Raw genomic sequence first — 16,381 nt, forward strand, 5'->3', positions numbered from 1 at the left:
CTACTCCTCAGACACTGAAGAGGGGCCTCATCTCCTTTCTCTTCTGACCCTTCCCTTTCACAGTTGCAATAATCTCTACAGGCTAGTGGGGTGGGCTAAAAGGAACTGTTTTTGTTTGTTTGCTTTTGAGACAAAAACACGCAGGCTGTCACCTAGGCTGGAATGAATGCAGTGGCGCACTCACGGCTCACTGCAGCCTCGACCTCCCAGGCTCAAGTGATCCTTCTGCCTCAGCCTCCTAAGTAGCTGAGGCCACAGGAGCATACCACTACACCCAGTTATTTTATTTTATTTTTTTTTGAGATGGAGTCTCTCTCTGTCACCCGGCTGGAGTGCAGTAGCATGATCTTGGCTCACTACAACCTCCGTCTCCTGAGTTCAAGCGATTCTCCTGCCTCAGCCTCCTGATTAGCTGGGACTACAGCTGCGCACCATCATGCCCAGCTAATTTTTATATTTTTAGTAGAGACAGGGTTTCACGATGTTGGCCAGGATGGTCTCAATCTCCTGACCTTGTGATCCACCCACCTCGGCCTCCCAAAGTGCTGGGATTACAGGCGTGAGCCGCCATGCCCGGCCCATTTTTTTGTATTTTTTGTAGAGACAGGGTCTCACTATGTTGTCCAGGCTGGTCTCCAGTGATCCATCTGGGCTCCAGTGATCCGCCCACCTCGGCCACCCAAATTGCTGGGATTACAGGCAGGAGCCACAGCACCCAGCCAGAAAAAACTTTAATAGCATATTATCTTAAATCTATAATTTATGCCTGGAATCCTTATAGTTTAAAAAAGTCAAAAGCCAAGAATCTGGTCTGTGTGTTCTGGTCTAATATCTTTCTTCTAGTCAAATGATGGGGAAAAGGTAAAAGTCAGAAAGCAGGAAGTGCTAGTAACAAGAGCCACATTGGGTAAGATGTCAAAATAATATCCTGATACTTGAATAAGCCTTTTTCTGAAGCTTTGAAAGAAGTGAGTAACGGAGGGTGTCGACAGCATAAGGCCTTGGAGGGACTGCATTAACAGTCCGGCACGATACTCCAGGCCTCCAGGAATTTCTTCCTGGCAGTCTCCTCCTCAAGCTCTGTCCCTTTCACAGTTTGTGAGCTAGTTCCCTTCTCAGCCCTACTTCCCAATCTACCTCCCTTTCTGGGACACCTACAGATTCTCCAAATTCAGCACATTCCTTTTTGTGCCACCCTCTTCTTCCAGACCAAGGCTTGGAGTAGAAAGTGGGAGTTATTTCACTTTTAAAGATGCCCTCTAGGAATCTGCCTATAAAAGGAGCTATTCCCCACCCCACAATGTACAAATGCATGTGAATTACACTTCCTTCCCATTCTATTATTTGAAAGCAACTGCTGTCCTATTTTTTTTTTTTTGAGATGGAGTTTCGCTCTTGTTGCCCAGGCTGGAGTGCAATGGGTACGATCTAGGCTCAGTGCAGCCTAGGCTCACTGCAACCTCTGCCTCCTGGGTTCAAGCAATTCTCCTTGCCTCAGCCTCCCAAGTATCTCACATTACAGGTGCCTGCCACCATACCTGGCTAATGTTTTGTATTTTTAGTAGAGACAGGGTTTCATCAGGTCGGCAGGCTGTCTCAAACTCCTAACCTCAGGTGATCCACCCGCCTCAGCCTCCCAAAGTGTTGGGATTACAGGTGTGAACCACCATGCCCAGTCTCTATTTTGTTTAAAATAAAAAAATTTCCTTCCTCTTTCACCTATGTAAAAAATTATTTTTGTTTATTTTCTTGAGTTATGTTTACCTTTTAAAAACAGGCAACGCTTAGGATCAAGGATTTTTGATTAGTTTTACAAAGTACCACACCCAGGAAAATTGAGCCAACAAATTTGCATGCAAAGCTTCAGGTCTCCCTACTTCTAAAAATGCATACCTCCTTAACAGCTCTCCACCTCCGACGCTTAGAGAACCGAAACCCAAACCTACAGCAGGCACACTGCCCAGTTCCCTCAGTGACACAGAAACTGAATGAAAACTTGTTAAAGCAGGAAGGGTTGCAGATGCAGGGGATGCCATATTAGTTTAAGTGCATGTGGTTTACCTTGAATATTAAGCATTTCTTTAGGTAGGTGTGGAGCTGCGCAGTGTCCCATGACAGTGTATAATGTCAATGTTTTTTTTCTTTTTTCTTTTTCTTTTCTTCTTCTTCTTTTTTTTTTTTTTTTTTTTTTTTTTGAGACGGAGTCTCACTCTGTCACCCAGGCTGGAGTGCAGTGGTACAATCTCGGCTCATTGCAACCTCCACTTCCCAGGTTCATATGATTCTCTTGTCTTATCCTCCTGAGTAGCTGGGCACATGCCACCACGCCCACCTAATTTTTGTATTTTCAGTAGAGACCGGGTTTCGCCATATTGGTCAGGCTGGTTTTGAACTCCTGACCTCAGGTGATCCACCTGCCTCGGCCTCTCAAAGTGCTGGGATTACAGGCGTGAGCCACCGCGACGTCAGTGTTTATTTTCATGGCTGCTTTGATTTCATTATGATCAAGAGTTTCAGAACAAACTAAGGAATTAATTTGTATTTTTGTCTGCATTTAATCCTTTAAAAGTCAAATAATTCTAGAAAGGCACGTGTGGGGGATGCGTTCACGTTTAGTGTTCAGACTTTGATTCCATCCGCTGTATTCTTTGCGTCTCAACCTCATTGCACATTCTGCCCCCAGCTTTAATGTTTCCAGGCAATATATAACTCTTCTCCTATAAGGGTGGAATGGGTGGGAACCATAGGTCTAATTGCTCCATATGTAGATTCAAACACTCCTCCCTTTCTGCAACCCACTGCCCTTCCTCAGCCTCTGTTGCATCTCCGATGTGCAATTCTGAGTTTCAACAGGATTCCATCCTCTACTTTGTACAATCTCATACCATTCCTCTACCTGAGGTAGGAAAATAGGGTCTGGAGGCAGGGAACATAAGGCCAATTCACGCTTCAGCTGTAACAGGAAATATCCTCTCCATAGGGCGTTAACCTTGGTTTCCTCGTCTATAAAATGGAGAGAGTAGTCATTCCTGCTTTGGAACGTGCTTTTTAGGATGAGTAATGTAAATTGCCTCATGCAGTGTCTGACACATAGTGGGTGCTTGATAGATCTTTGTTAACAGATATGCCTTTATATTGATTCTTAGCTGTAGGAGGCATTCATTCAAACACATATTCAAATAATCTTTTAGCTATATTGCTGCTTGTATATGGATTTCTCTTGCCTTCTGTGAACTCCCTTATATCTCCAAGATTTCAATACAGGAATAAGGAGTACTCCAAAGATTTCTTGCACTTTCTGGAATTAGACGCTGTGACTTTAGCTTCCTTCCTTTGGATTTTAGGAGGCAGAGTCATGTATTGAGGTGGGTGCAGTGGTGTAGGAAGAAGGCCATTTCTGGGAAAATGGGACAGAGTATCGATCTTTTTCATGATGGCCCCTTCGCTTCATTAGAATAAACATTTATTGAACAAGTGTAAAGCATGGCGCTAGTAACTCATGTTTTATTGGCGTTTTCTTTTCCTTTTTTTAAAAGCTATCTCCTACAGGAAGGATATTAGCTCTTTCATTCTCGCAAGGGTCAGATGTAATCTTCCAATATCTGACTTTCTCGTCACCCATCTGGGAAAGACGCCGTCCCTTTAAGGCCCTGGAAAGGGTCTAAGTGTTGGTTTCGGTGGGGAGGCCACGCCCCATCACGTGACCGCAGCCCCAGCGGGGCGGGGCCGGCGTCTCCTGGCGGCCGTCACTTCCGGTTCTCTGTCAGTCGCGAGCGAACGAGCAAGAGGGTGTTCGACTGCTAGAGCCGAGTGAAGCGTGAGTGCGCGGGATCCCCTACCCCTACTCCTCGGGGGCCCCCCACCGTCCCAGCCGGGCCGTGAGCTGCCTTTGGCCCTCCACTCCTCTCGCCGGCAGCGGCCGCGGGAAATGGCGGCTCTGCCTTACCTCCCCCTTCCCCTCTTCGGCGTCCCCAGGCCCCCTGCTCCGTTCCTGACTCCGCGCCTGACGCGCTTTGGGCCCTTCCGCGCTAGACTCCCGTCCCCGGGGAGCCGAGCCCAGGCGACGGTCGCTGCGGCCCTGGGCGGCAGATTGAGGCCGGCCGGGGGGCGAGGAGCCGCGGGGAGGGGTCGCGGTCCTTCTAGGGACAATGCGGCGGCGGCTGGCCTAGGTGGGGCGCGTGCAGTTATATACTCTTCCCCCGGCCCTCGCCCTGAGCGGGGTGGTCTGGATACTGGGAGAGCGGATGCGGGCGGGAGGGGGTGGTGGGGGGGGGGAGAACGGCTGATGTGCTGGGGGAGGGAACCCTTCGAGAGAAGAAAATGGCGCTTGGTGCAAGTCCCGCCCCTTCCCACGCCGTCTTCTCCGCACTTCGCCGCCTCCCACGCCCCCTCCGACCAACCTGTCTACCCTCGCCCGAGGAGCTGCTAGCCACGGGGTTCTAGCAGCTTGCTGGGTCCTTGCGACCCCTTCCCTGGTCTTGTGTTTGTCACCTTCCTGTTATGCCGAAGTCGTGTGCCCTTCAGTCCTGGTTCATTTTCACCTCGGTTTTTCTGATCTTCCTCTCAATCAGCAAAGGCTGAAAGATTCCGTTTCTCTTTTTAAAGTTGCGTTTTGTATAAATTCTACAATAGCGGTTTCAGTATCAGTTACTTGAATTACAAGCTGCTTCTCCCCTCACCCCCACATTGGAACAGGTAAAAATATATTTGTTAAAAGTTGAGAGGCTGGCTTTAGTTACCGTTACCTTTCTTTTCCAGTGGACTTCTTTGGGTTGAATACCAGGTGGTTCTTTGAAAAATTCTTGGGGCGGGGGTTGGGATTGCATTGGGAGTTATACCTGATGTAAATGACGAGTTGATGGGTGCTGACGAGTTGATGGGTGCAGCACACCAACATGGCACAAGTATACATATGTAACAAACTTGCACGTTGTGCACGTGTACCCTAGAACTTAAAGTATAATAATAAAAAAAGAAAAAAAAGAAAAATTCTTAGGCCCCCAGGCCGTTTTTAATAACAGACGGTAGTTATGATCGAGAGTTTCAAAGTGAAAAATTATATTCAATTTAGTTACCTTTTTTAAAAATATCTTTTTGTCGTATTAACTAGCATAAACTGAACGAAATTGATTTTGGAGATTAGGTTGCAAAATGGAGCAGAAACAGAAAAAATGGATAAAACGTGGTCATGAACGTTGCTTTTGCCTTCTGAATTTACTTTTGAAGACGTTACCAGTTAAAATCAGATTGAGCTTTTTGAATTTAATGCCTAGGATTGGGGTGGCCCACTTCTTTTTCCTTGACCTCCTCTTTTGGAACACATGCAACATCAGTGCTAATGCAGGTTTCGTCTAGAGCGCTAGATTATTTATGATTTTTTATTTTGAGGAGGAATTTTAAGTCTTTTTTTCTTGTATTCAGCAAATACACTGTGTTGTGTTTAGGCCCTTTAAGGCATATAGAAATTAACCTATTTATGGCTAGTGTTCCGTTATTGGAACGCTAAGCATGTGGCAGTTTTTTATATCCTGCTGCTCAAGGTCATCGCCAAGGTCTGGTTGCAAAATTCAAAAAATTGCAACCTCCGGCATAAATGGGTTAATGGGACCTAATCTCCTCTGAGATGGGGAGAGCAAAAGATATTTTGATAATCAGCGTTTTACGATCTGGTGTTATAAGTGCCTTGAATAGAGGTATCCACATATTTTGGAATTCCTTGAAATTTGGGACCTAGGCTTACTGATAGTTTGCTCTCTGCAAACTTGCACTCAGGCACTCAGTAAACACCCACTTGTAAGCAAGGCACTAAGCTATGTGTGTCTCTGGGGGAACCTGGGGAGCTACCAGCACGGTAGGAATTTGCGGGAAGGTTTTGCACCTCACATAAATAGGTTCTTCAAATTTTAATTGTGTTCCAGAGTAGAAAATCTGTGTAAAATGTAATGAATTGCTGAATTGCTGTGAATTGTGTAGAATTTTTTTTTTTTTTTTTTGAGACGGAGTCTTGCTTTGTTGCCCAAGCGGGAGTGTAATGGCGTGACCTCGACTCACTGCAACCTCCGCCTCCCAGGTTCAAGCGATTTTCTTGCCTCAGCCTCCCGAGTTGCTGGGACTGCAGGCGCGCCACCGTGCCCCTCTAATTTTTGTATTTTTAGTGGAGATAGGTTTCACCATGTTGGCCAGGCTGGTCTGGGAACTCCTGAGCTCAAGTGATCCACCCGCCTCGGCCTCCCAAAGTTTTGGAATTACAAGTATGAGCCATCGTTCCTGGCCTGAATTGTGTATAATTTTGTATACTCTTGAATTAGTACCTGTTGTTATTTTGGTGATATGACCAAAAAGGCAAAATATGAATAAAATATGTGAAAATTAATTAGATGTCACATTTGCATAGTACAGCTAGTTCCCTGTTGTGTAAATGTTGGAGTCAGTTCCCCACAGTGAATAATTTTACATTAGTTCTGATCTCATTGGTGTGAAGTCTAAAGCAGTAATAGTAGAATTACATAACAGTAATTGTTATCTGTTGCCTTCTTGCAGTCTACCCTACCCAAGGTGTGTAATGCCACTAAAACGAAGTATAGAAAGATCCATTGGCTTGGAGAAAGGTTAGAGGTGTAGGAGTGTATGACGTTTAGTTCATTGTTCTTACTGAGTTCAGCACATTGCACCCTGCATGTTATTTGCAATTTAAAAGAGTATAAATTACAACTTGTGTTCAGTGTAACAACTCCAGTACCACAAAAATGGTAGAATGAACCATGGAACTTGTCCTTGATTTTTTTCTTTGATTGGGGGAGAGCTAAGTTGAAAGTAATAGAGTACCTTGATTTATGTAATGTATTTTTCTTTCAGGATGCCTAAATCAAAGGAACTTGTTTCTTCAAGCTCTTCTGGCAGTGATTCTGACAGTGAGGTTGACAAAAAGGTGACTATTACTGCACCAAGTCGTTTTTGTGATATTCAACAATATTGTCCATATCCCATTCTGAAGGATAGTAAAAGGCATATTGACATCTTAAAATGAGGATCTAGATGGGAGTGGTGGCTCATGCCTGTTACCCTAGTTCTTTGGGAGGCTGAGTTGGCAGCCTTTGGGAGGCTGAGTTGGCTTGGGGCCAAGAGTTCAAGACCAACCAGGCTCATATTGCAAGACCCTGTCTCTTTAAAAATAAAAATAAAAAATGAGAATGTGAATGGGTATTTCTCATGGTGTGGTTGGTCTGTGGACCAGTTGACTAGAAGTGCCTAGGATGCTTTTTGCACATTCATACTCATAGGCCCTAATCAGACTTAACAAGTCTTCTGTTGAGGACCATTAGGAACCCTGAAGTTGCAGAGCCACTGCCTTGGATCCTAGGGTCATAGAATTCTAAGTAGGCCAAAGTCACTATTTGCCATTATTTAGAAATTTACCTGATTTTTTTTGTAAAATGTTAATTTTTTTAAAGACAGGGTCTTGCACTCTTAACCAGGTTGGGGTGTGGTGGCAACATCATGGCTCCCTGCAGCCTCGACCTCCTGGTCTCAAGCAATCCTCCTACCTCTGCCTCCAGAGTAGCTGGAACTACAGGTATCATGCCTGGCTAATTAAAAAAAAAATGTTTTAGTAGGGACCAGGTGTTGCTGTGTTGCTAAGGCTGATTTCAAACTCCTGGCCTCATGCTGTTCTGCCTCAGCCTCCCAAAGTGCTGGGATTACAGGCGTGAGCCATCATGAATGGCCATAAAATGTTAATTATGACAGTTCTCTCAGTTACTGGTGTTTATTCTGCACATAAGGTTTTCTGAATTTTAGACTTGGTACATTTTAAGTTGGAATGTACCAAGTTTGTGCTCTGGTCCTTTCCATTTAACTAAATCAGCACCCAGTAAAGCTAACTTGAAACCCATTTTGACAAGATAGGCTTTTTCTGTGTTAGATGACAGCTGCACCGTAATTGGTGCATTTTGCTAAATTGAGCATCTCAGTGGAGCATAACTGAGCGTCTCACTCTGCGGTCAAGTCTTCCGTGCAGAATTGTCCTTTATCTCATAGAACTTTACATACCTGAATAGATACTTATATCCTAGAAATAGAATAAGTTGGTGGTGTTTTTCCTAATCAGTATATATCCTTTGTAAAATAGCAAGTAATGACTAGCATTAGTAGACCTGTGGTTTCTAAAAGTTTATTCAAAAGAAGCAGGCTCCCCATCTTTTTTTTCCTCCTGAAGCTTAGCAATTTTAGCTATAAAAAAAGGGGAGAGCCTATGGGAGATTGGAGAAGTTGTAATGTTAAAGTATAAATATAGACTATAACAACACTTGGAAGGGTAAAATAAGGCTTCAAAGACTATACTTGAGTAAATTTCTTAATTTTAAAATTTGCACCCTATATAGTATTTGAATATGTTCATAATAACAAATGTGTATTGAGCTTTTATTTGCCAGACATGCACTAGTCCACAGGGAAAACTTAGAGCCTGATTTATAGAATAATTACTTTCTGCATACTGAGCTAACTTTTTGTTTGTCCCAAGTAGTAATATTAATCTTGTAAACACTTAACCTTATATACCATGTTTTTCATTTCACGTTTTACATGTATGTAATATTTTTCCTAGCTTCATCTAATTTGATAACTTTCAATTAATTTAGTAATATTAAAATATTTATATTATTTTATCAAGAAGGAACATGACTGCCCTCTCCTGTTTGGATTGGGAATTCTAGTGGTTTTTATGGGTTGTTAGCTCTTTTTGAGAATGAGACTTTCTAATAAGTTTTTAAAATAATGCAGTTTTTAAAACACTTGTGATTTTTGAAAGCTAGTCTAACACATAGCTGTCTATCTTCAATGATTTTTTTTTTTTTTTTTGTGGTGAGGAAGTTCTTGAGTTGTTGGCTCTCAGTGCCCAGTGCAAAATAGCTTTCTTCAGATTTGCCTAGTCATAAATTCCTTTTTTTAAAAATTTTGAGATGAAGTTTTGCTTTTGTTGCTCAGGCTGGAGTGCAGTGGCGTGATCTCGGCTCACTGCAACCTTTGGGTCCCAGGTTCAAGTGATTCTCTTGCCTCAGTCTTCCGAGTAGCTGGGATTACAGGCGTGTGCCACCACGCCTGGCTAATTTTTTTTTTTTTTTTGAGACGGTGTCTCACTCTGTCACCCAGGCTGGAGTGCAGTGGCGTGATCTTGGCTCACTGCAACCTCAGCCACCTGGGTTCAAGCAGTTCTCTGCCACAGCTTCCCGAATAGCTGGGATTACAGGTGCCCACCACCAAGCCCAGCTAATTTTTTTGTGTTTTTAGTAGAGATGGGGTTTCAGCACTGTGGCCAGGCTGGTCTCGAACTCCTGACCTCAAGTGATCCTCCCGCCTCGGACTCCCAAAGTGCTGAGATTACGGGCGTGAGCCACTGCTCCCAGCCCATAACTTCCTTAAGCCAGCATAAATCCCTTTTGGAATAGGCAGGACATATCCTGGAAATGGAGTAAGTTGGTTGTATTCTTTTTTTTTCTTTTTGAGGTGGAGTCTTACTCTGTCACCCAGGCTGGAGTGGGTTGTATTCTTTCTAATTAATATATCTGCTTCATAAAATAAGTAACTGACTAGCTTTAGTAGACCTGTGGTTTCCAGGTTTATTCAGAAGCAGCAAGGTCCCTCCTTTTTTTTCTACCAAAGAAATCATACGTGGGATCCCAAACCACAAAATAACTGTTCCTGTGGTTAATACCATTCTAATGCCTGAAGTGTCTTTGGGATCCTGAGAACAGAGTTTGAAAACATTACTAGATAGAAGGATTGGTCAGATTCATAGTTTTGTTGTCGAGTGAAATTTGCTTGTGTATATATTTATGATATTTTGGATATAGTCTTTTGATTGTTTAACACTGAGATGTGTTTTATTCTTATGTGTGCAAATTTTAACCATATTCTTTTCTAGTTAAAGAGGAAAAAGCAAGTTGCTCCAGAAAAACCTGTAAAAAAGCAAAAGACAGGTGAAACTTCGAGAGCTCTGTCATCTTCTAAGCAGAGTAGCAGCAGCAGAGATGATAACATGTTTCAGGTAAAGTTGGCTATTTTTTTTTTTTTTACATGGAGTCTTGCTCTGTCAGGCTGGAGTGCAGTGGTGCGATCTTGGCTCACTGCAACCTCAGCCTCCTGGGTTCAAGCAGTTCTGTGCCTCAGCCTGCCGAGTAGCTGGAATTACAGGCACCCGCCATCATGCCCAGCTAATTTTTGTATTTTTAGTAGAGTTGGGGTTTCACCATCTTGGCCAGGCTAGTCTTGAACTCCTGACCTTGTGATCCACCTGCCTCAGCCTCCAGAAGTGCTGGGATTACAGGTGTAAGCCACCGTGCCAGGCCAAAGTTGGCTATTTCTTTAGATTCAGAGGAATTATTATCTGGCTTGATCTGAAGAGTGTTAAAAGTACTATAATCTGATAATTGCATAATATGTGTGTTACAATCCTCTTAGAGACATTTATTAAAACAGAACAAACTAGTTAAAGTATTTTGTACAATGCTGGATTATTGGTAAAGTCTCTAAAGTCCAGTTTTGCTGTATTTAAACCAATGCAAATTTAAATGTTACAGAAATCCAAAAAATGAGATTGAGAACTGCACATTTTGAAAGCAACTTGGAGGAGGCAGGTCAAGTGTTGGGACAGTAAGCTATGAATAGATTATTATGTGCCTAATTTTGGCCTGATGAGCAACAGAAAGGGGAATGAGTTGAATAGGTAAAGTGAAGGAAGTTCTTTAGAGGGACTTGATGAAATCACCTGGAGAGGACTCGTATAGCTTCTCTTGGGTTTCCTATCTTGTTTTAGGGACATCTGGCATCTTTGTACAAGTTGGATTTGTGAGGAAGGGGTGTTGGGGTTAAATGGAAGCAGGTGAGATTGCTTAGATGATTGTAGGCTTTAATCTGTATGTGAGGTGATAAGGGCTTAGATGGGTTTTCCTAAAGGAGAAATTGTGCCGATTACAAGATACAGGTTGGAAAGAATGGACCAGAGGAATTAGGCAGTCAGTGAAGATGTGGACTTGATTGTGGATGTGATTAAAAAAAAAAAAATTGAGTTGCTTCTGTAGCACCTGAAGGACTTAGTTGGGAAATGTTCATGTGGGATTATCAGCATGGTTGACTAAAGTTGCCTACTAAAGTGTTAAACAGGAAGAACAGGAAGCAGATGAGGGCATGTCTTGGGTTATATTCAGATAGAGAATGGAAGGAGAAAGAGGTGTAGGTTAAGAGAGAGGGTGAAGGAAAATTAGAAGAGTGCAGTAATGGGAGCAAGAAAAGGATGAGTGTTTCCAGAAGCCATAAGTATTAGTTGAAACCAAAAAGTTGGGTGGAACGAGCGACGACTTTTTTTTTTTTTTAGACAGGGTCTCTGCTGTGTCACCTAGGCTGGAGTGCAGTGGTGTGATTTCTGCTCACTGCAACTTCCGCTTCCTGGGCGCAAATGATCCTCCTGCCTCAGCCTCCTGAGTAGCTGGGACTACAGGCAATGCTCCATGATGCATGGCAAATTTTTTTTTTTTTTTTTTGGTAGAAATGGTGTTTAGCTGTGTTGCCCAGGCTGGTCTTGAACTCCTGAGCTCAGGTGATCCGCCCACCTTGGCTTCTCAAAGTGTTGGGATTACAGGCATGAGCCACCCTCCCTGACCAAGACTGTAAACATTTATATGACTAGAAAGCAAGGCTAACATACATGTATTTTTTGACCTGTTGATAGCTTTGAAAGGTGGAGTGCCAAGATTAAGGTGAGAATGGGAAAATTTAAGTTTTTTTTTTCTAATGCTTATTTTTGCCTTGTTATACTTCTGGGTAAAGAAGATAGACAAAGTACCGATGAACTATTTAGTTCGGAACACACATTTTAGAGATTCGATTCTGTTAAGAGGAGTTTGTGAAAACTAGATCAATTTTTAGGAATTTTCTCACCAGAAAAACGGAGCTTCATTTCTTAAACCCTCATCTGGAAAGATTCCCAAGCCTCCTAAGGCTGACATTGCATCTTTTGAAAGCCTGCCTCTAGGAGGAACATAGGTCATTTTTTTTTTTTTTTGAGATGGAGTCTCACTGTGTCACCAGGCTAGAGTGCCGTGGCATGAATCTTGGCTGACTGCAACCTCCGCCTCCCGGGTTCAAGAGATTCTCCTGCCTCAGCGTCCTGAGTAGCTGGGACTACAGGTGTGCGCCACCACCTCCAGCCAATTTTTGTATTTTTAGTAGAGACAGCATTTCACCATGTTGGCCAGTATGGTTGGCCAGGATGGTCTCGATCTCTTGACCTCATGATCCGCCTGCCTTGGCCTCCCAAAGTGCTGGGATTACAGGCGTGACCCACCGCACTGGCCTAGGCCTTATTTTCAGAGTGGCTTTCAGGGATCTAGTAGTGTAGGCATTGTAAGAGATAGTATAATAATTTCGTTGCCATTACAGCTTGATATACGTTAAATATCAGTACATAAGCCGTTCTCTAAATGTAGTAAAGAGTTGTACCAAGGGAAAATCAATACACTAGTCTTTTAAAGTCTGAAATAATTGAGGCAGAATCGTGACTAGAGAGAAGATATTAGAGATGCTTGCTTCCTGGTTCCTTCAGCCCTGATTTTGAAGAACTTCCTTCCGTAGGGACATAACCTACCTGGAGTGACATCTGTGATTATAAAGAGACTGGAGAATTATCTCATAATCACCTAGTACCTGTGTCTTGAAAGGTCAGAATAGTTGAGGCAGGAAACTTTGATCCATATTTTTCTTCGAGTTAGGCACAAAGGGTCAGTAATACTGCCTTAATTGATTTGATGATTTAAGGATACTTGATACTTTCAAATTATTTAATTTAAAATGATTATAACTGGTCATTTTAATCTGGGGCAGGAGTCTGTAGAATTTTTTTTTAATTTGAATTTGTATTTTTTGTGTTTGAAGGAATTATTCATAACCTTTATCACGGGGTCCCCTGCACAGGAGGTGAGCGGCGTGTGAGTGAAGATTACCGCCTGAGCTCTACCTCCTGTCGGATCAGCAGTGGCATTAGATTCTCATAGGAGCGCGAACCCTATTGTGAACTGCGCATGCGAGGGATCTAGGGTGTGCGCTCCTTCCGAGAATCTAATGCCTGATGGTGGGATAGTTTTCATCCTGAAACTGTCACCTTTCCCCTTCCCTGCCTGTCGTGGAAAAATTGTCTTCCATGAAACTGGTCCCTGGTGCCAAAAAGGTTAGGAACCGCTGCTTTATCAGATCTTCAAAGGGGACAGGGAATCAAATTCATATAAGAATCACAGTTCTTTATGAGGTATATGGTATTTTTTGCTGCTAATCTCCAGATTTTGTGGATATAAAATATTTTCTGTCATCTGATTTTATTTTCTTCCAATAAAATGGGATTTCAGTGATCTTTATTTTTTCTACCTTTTTTTTTTTATTTTTATTTTGAGGTGGAGTCTCGCTCTGTCACCCAGGCTGGAGTGCAGTGGCCGGATCTCAGCTCACTGCAAGCTCTGCCTCCTGGGTTCACGCCATTCTCCTGCCTCAGCCTCCCGAGTAGCTGGAACTACAGGCGCCTACTACCTCGCCCGGCTAATTTTTCGTATTTTTTAGTAGAGACGGGGTTTCACCGTGTTAGCCAGGATGGTCTCGATCTCCTGACCTCATGATCCGCCCGTCTCGGCCTCCCAAAGTGCTGGGATTACAGGCTTGAGCCATCACGCCCGGCCTTATTTTTTCTACCTTTAAGTAATATGTCCCCTGTACTATTATCTCATCACTTGTTTAATTTTTGCTAATAAGAATTTGTCAATTTTACTCTTTTTTTTTTCTAAAGGAGAAGCAAATGGGCAGATTTCTTTTTTTTTAAAGAAATGTTTTTGAGGTATAGTTTATGTACAATAAAATGCACACATTTAAAAGCATACTTTGATAGACTGTGATAAATGTACATGGTTTTGTGGCCAGACCATTTTCATCACCCCAGAAAGTTCCTCTTGGCTTTGCAGTCATCGCTCATGTCCTAGGTAATCACTGATCTTATTTCTACCACTATAGATTTTTGTTGCCTGTTCTAGAACTTTGTATAAATGGATACATGCAGTCTGTTTTTTGTGTCTGGTTTTTGCTTAGCATAATGTGTTGAGATTAGTCCTTGTTGCATATATCAGCAATTTGTTTTTATTGCTGAATAGTATTTTGTATGATAATACTACAGTTTGTTAATCCATTCACTTTGGATGGACATTGGAATTGTATCAAGTCTTGGGCTATTAGGAATACAGCTTCTGTGAATATTCTTGTACAAGTCATTTTGTGGACATTTTTGCCCTTTTGGGTAAATACCAGATATATTTGCTGAGTCATAAGGTAAGTGTGTAACTATATAAGACACTGTCAAACCACTTTCCATAGTAGCTGTAGCATTTTACACAGCCATCAGTACAACTTATGAGATTCCAGTTGTACCACATCCTCACTAGATATTGTCAGTCTTTTAAGTTTTATTCTTTTTAGTTACAATGAATGTATAATAGTAACTCATGGTGGTTTTACTTTGCATTTCCTTCATGTACAGGTCTTAATTCATTGTACATCTTTAGTGTGTTTATTGGCTATTTTTACATCTTTTGTGAAGAGCATCTTTTGGCCACTTAAAAATAATGCCAGGTCATTTGAGTTGTAACGCTTTATGTATTTTGGATATAAGTCCTTTGTCAGATGTAAGTATGATTAGTTTTTTTTTTAGACTTCAGGGAGACTTTAGTTTTCAAAGCAGTCTAGTTTAAAAATGAGTGAAGGTTAACAGAGAAGAAAGAATATGAAACCAGAGAGACAGAATCAAACAGACAGGATAAGCGCGGACTGGCAGTTGGTCAGGGGCATCTGTGACAGATCTTCTCTCTTGGAAAGGAGGTTCTCACCAGTTCTGGTCAGTTCATCATTTTCTTCATGTTCACAGTTCTGCTCCTTCCTTAGGCTGTGCTGGAAGGCCAAGACCCCTGTGGCTGCACCTTGAGTGAATATTTTCTTTAGGTTTCTGGTTTACCTTTTTATTTTCTGAAGCATCTTTTAAAAAAAGGCTTCAGTGTGATTGTCTATTAATTTTTCTCCTCTTTTGCTTAATGCTTATTTTCTGTCCCAGACATATTTTGTCTACCATGGCCACAAAAAGTTTTGCCAGTGTTTTTTCGTAGAAGTTTTATAGTTGTAGTTTTCACGTTTAGGTCTATGATTCATGTAGAATTAATTTCTCTGTGTGTGGTGTAAGATAGGGATTTAGAATCTTCCCCACCCCCAATGCAGACGCTTGTTGTTTCAACACCATTTGTTGAGAAGAGTATATTCTTATTCCTTTGAATTACCCTGGATTTTACCAAAAAAAAAAAAAAAAAAAAACAAAACCAAACAAAAACCAGTGAGTATATCCAATGTGTGTGTAAAATTTTTGACTCCATTGTGTTCTATTGACCCCTGTGTCTGTCTTTACTGCAGTGCCACATTGTCTTCCCTTACTGTATTACAGTGAGTCTTAAAAAGTGCTTAGAGACACTTTGTTGAGGAAAGCCTGTTTTCTCTGGAGTTTGTAATTTGTGGTAAGCAGATACGTAAGATTTTTGAAAAATAATTTTCTGTGAATATTTTTAAGTTCTCAATCTTTGAGTGAGGTGCATTAAAGATGTTATTTGAAGTGAAATGAAAAGGAAAAACTTTGTTATTATTGACTGGAACTCTGGATTTGTATATGGTTGAATGGTTGGTGAAGCATTGTAGCTAGTTGCATCTGTGGATTCCTATTGGTTGTAGCTTGTATTGCAAAATTTTGCTTCCTTTTTTTTTTTGTGGTAAAAATCATAAAAGTGTATTCACATTATTGTGTAACAGATTGCCGAAACTGTTTCGTCTTGCAAAACTGAACCTCTGTAGCCATTAAACAACAGTTCCCTTTCTCCCAGCCCTGGGTAACCACCATTCTACTTTTTGTTCCTATGAACTTGACATCATGTAAGTGGAATCATAAAGTATTTACCTTTTTCCTTTTTATGACTGGCTTATTTCATTGACATACAATGTGACAGGATTTCCTTTTTTAAAAGCTGAATGATACTCCATTGTGTGTCTGTTCCACCCCCCTCCCGCTTTTTGTTTATCAGTTCATCTCTGGGTGGATATTTGTGGTGTTTCCACTTCTTGGCTCTTGTGAATAATGCTGCTATGAACATGGGTATGCAGATGTCTCTTGGGGTCTGTGCTTTTACTTCTTTGGGATATATACCCAGAGGTGGGATTGCTGGATCATATGATAGTTTAAACAGTAATTTCCTTTGGTTGCAGTTCTGATATTGAGAGTAGTACAGTTGACCTTTGAACAATGCAGGGTCAAAATGCAAGG

The 16,381-nt window shown here is 42.0% G+C and overlaps 2 protein-coding genes across 23 annotated transcripts in view; both read left to right on the forward strand.

The window, feature by feature from the left end:
- SUB1 (SUB1 regulator of transcription) overlaps window positions 1–16,381 on the forward strand; it is a 731,929-nt gene that overhangs the window by 711,919 nt on the left and 3,629 nt on the right. For 21 of the 22 annotated variants that reach the window (XM_050793866.1, XM_050793876.1, XM_050793885.1 and 18 more), the window contains exons 2-4: window positions 3,766–3,817; window positions 6,856–6,928; window positions 9,923–10,045. In XM_050793866.1, the coding sequence (XP_050649823.1) occupies window positions 6,857–6,928; window positions 9,923–10,045 (195 nt within the window). In that variant the 5' untranslated portion in view covers window positions 3,766–3,817; window position 6,856. Of the gene's footprint in view, window positions 1–87; window positions 92–3,765; window positions 3,818–6,855; window positions 6,929–9,922; window positions 10,046–16,381 lie in introns of those variants that run through there. The other variant, XM_050793882.1, reaches the window with a different exon arrangement.
- The window catches only part of TARS1 (threonyl-tRNA synthetase 1), a 1,036,507-nt gene that overhangs the window by 147,868 nt on the left and 872,258 nt on the right, over window positions 1–16,381 (forward strand). The window lies entirely within an intron of this gene.

The sequence above is a fragment of the Macaca thibetana genome, chromosome 6 (genome assembly GCF_024542745.1).
Source record: "Macaca thibetana thibetana isolate TM-01 chromosome 6, ASM2454274v1, whole genome shotgun sequence".
Taxonomy (NCBI): domain Eukaryota; kingdom Metazoa; phylum Chordata; class Mammalia; order Primates; family Cercopithecidae; genus Macaca; species Macaca thibetana.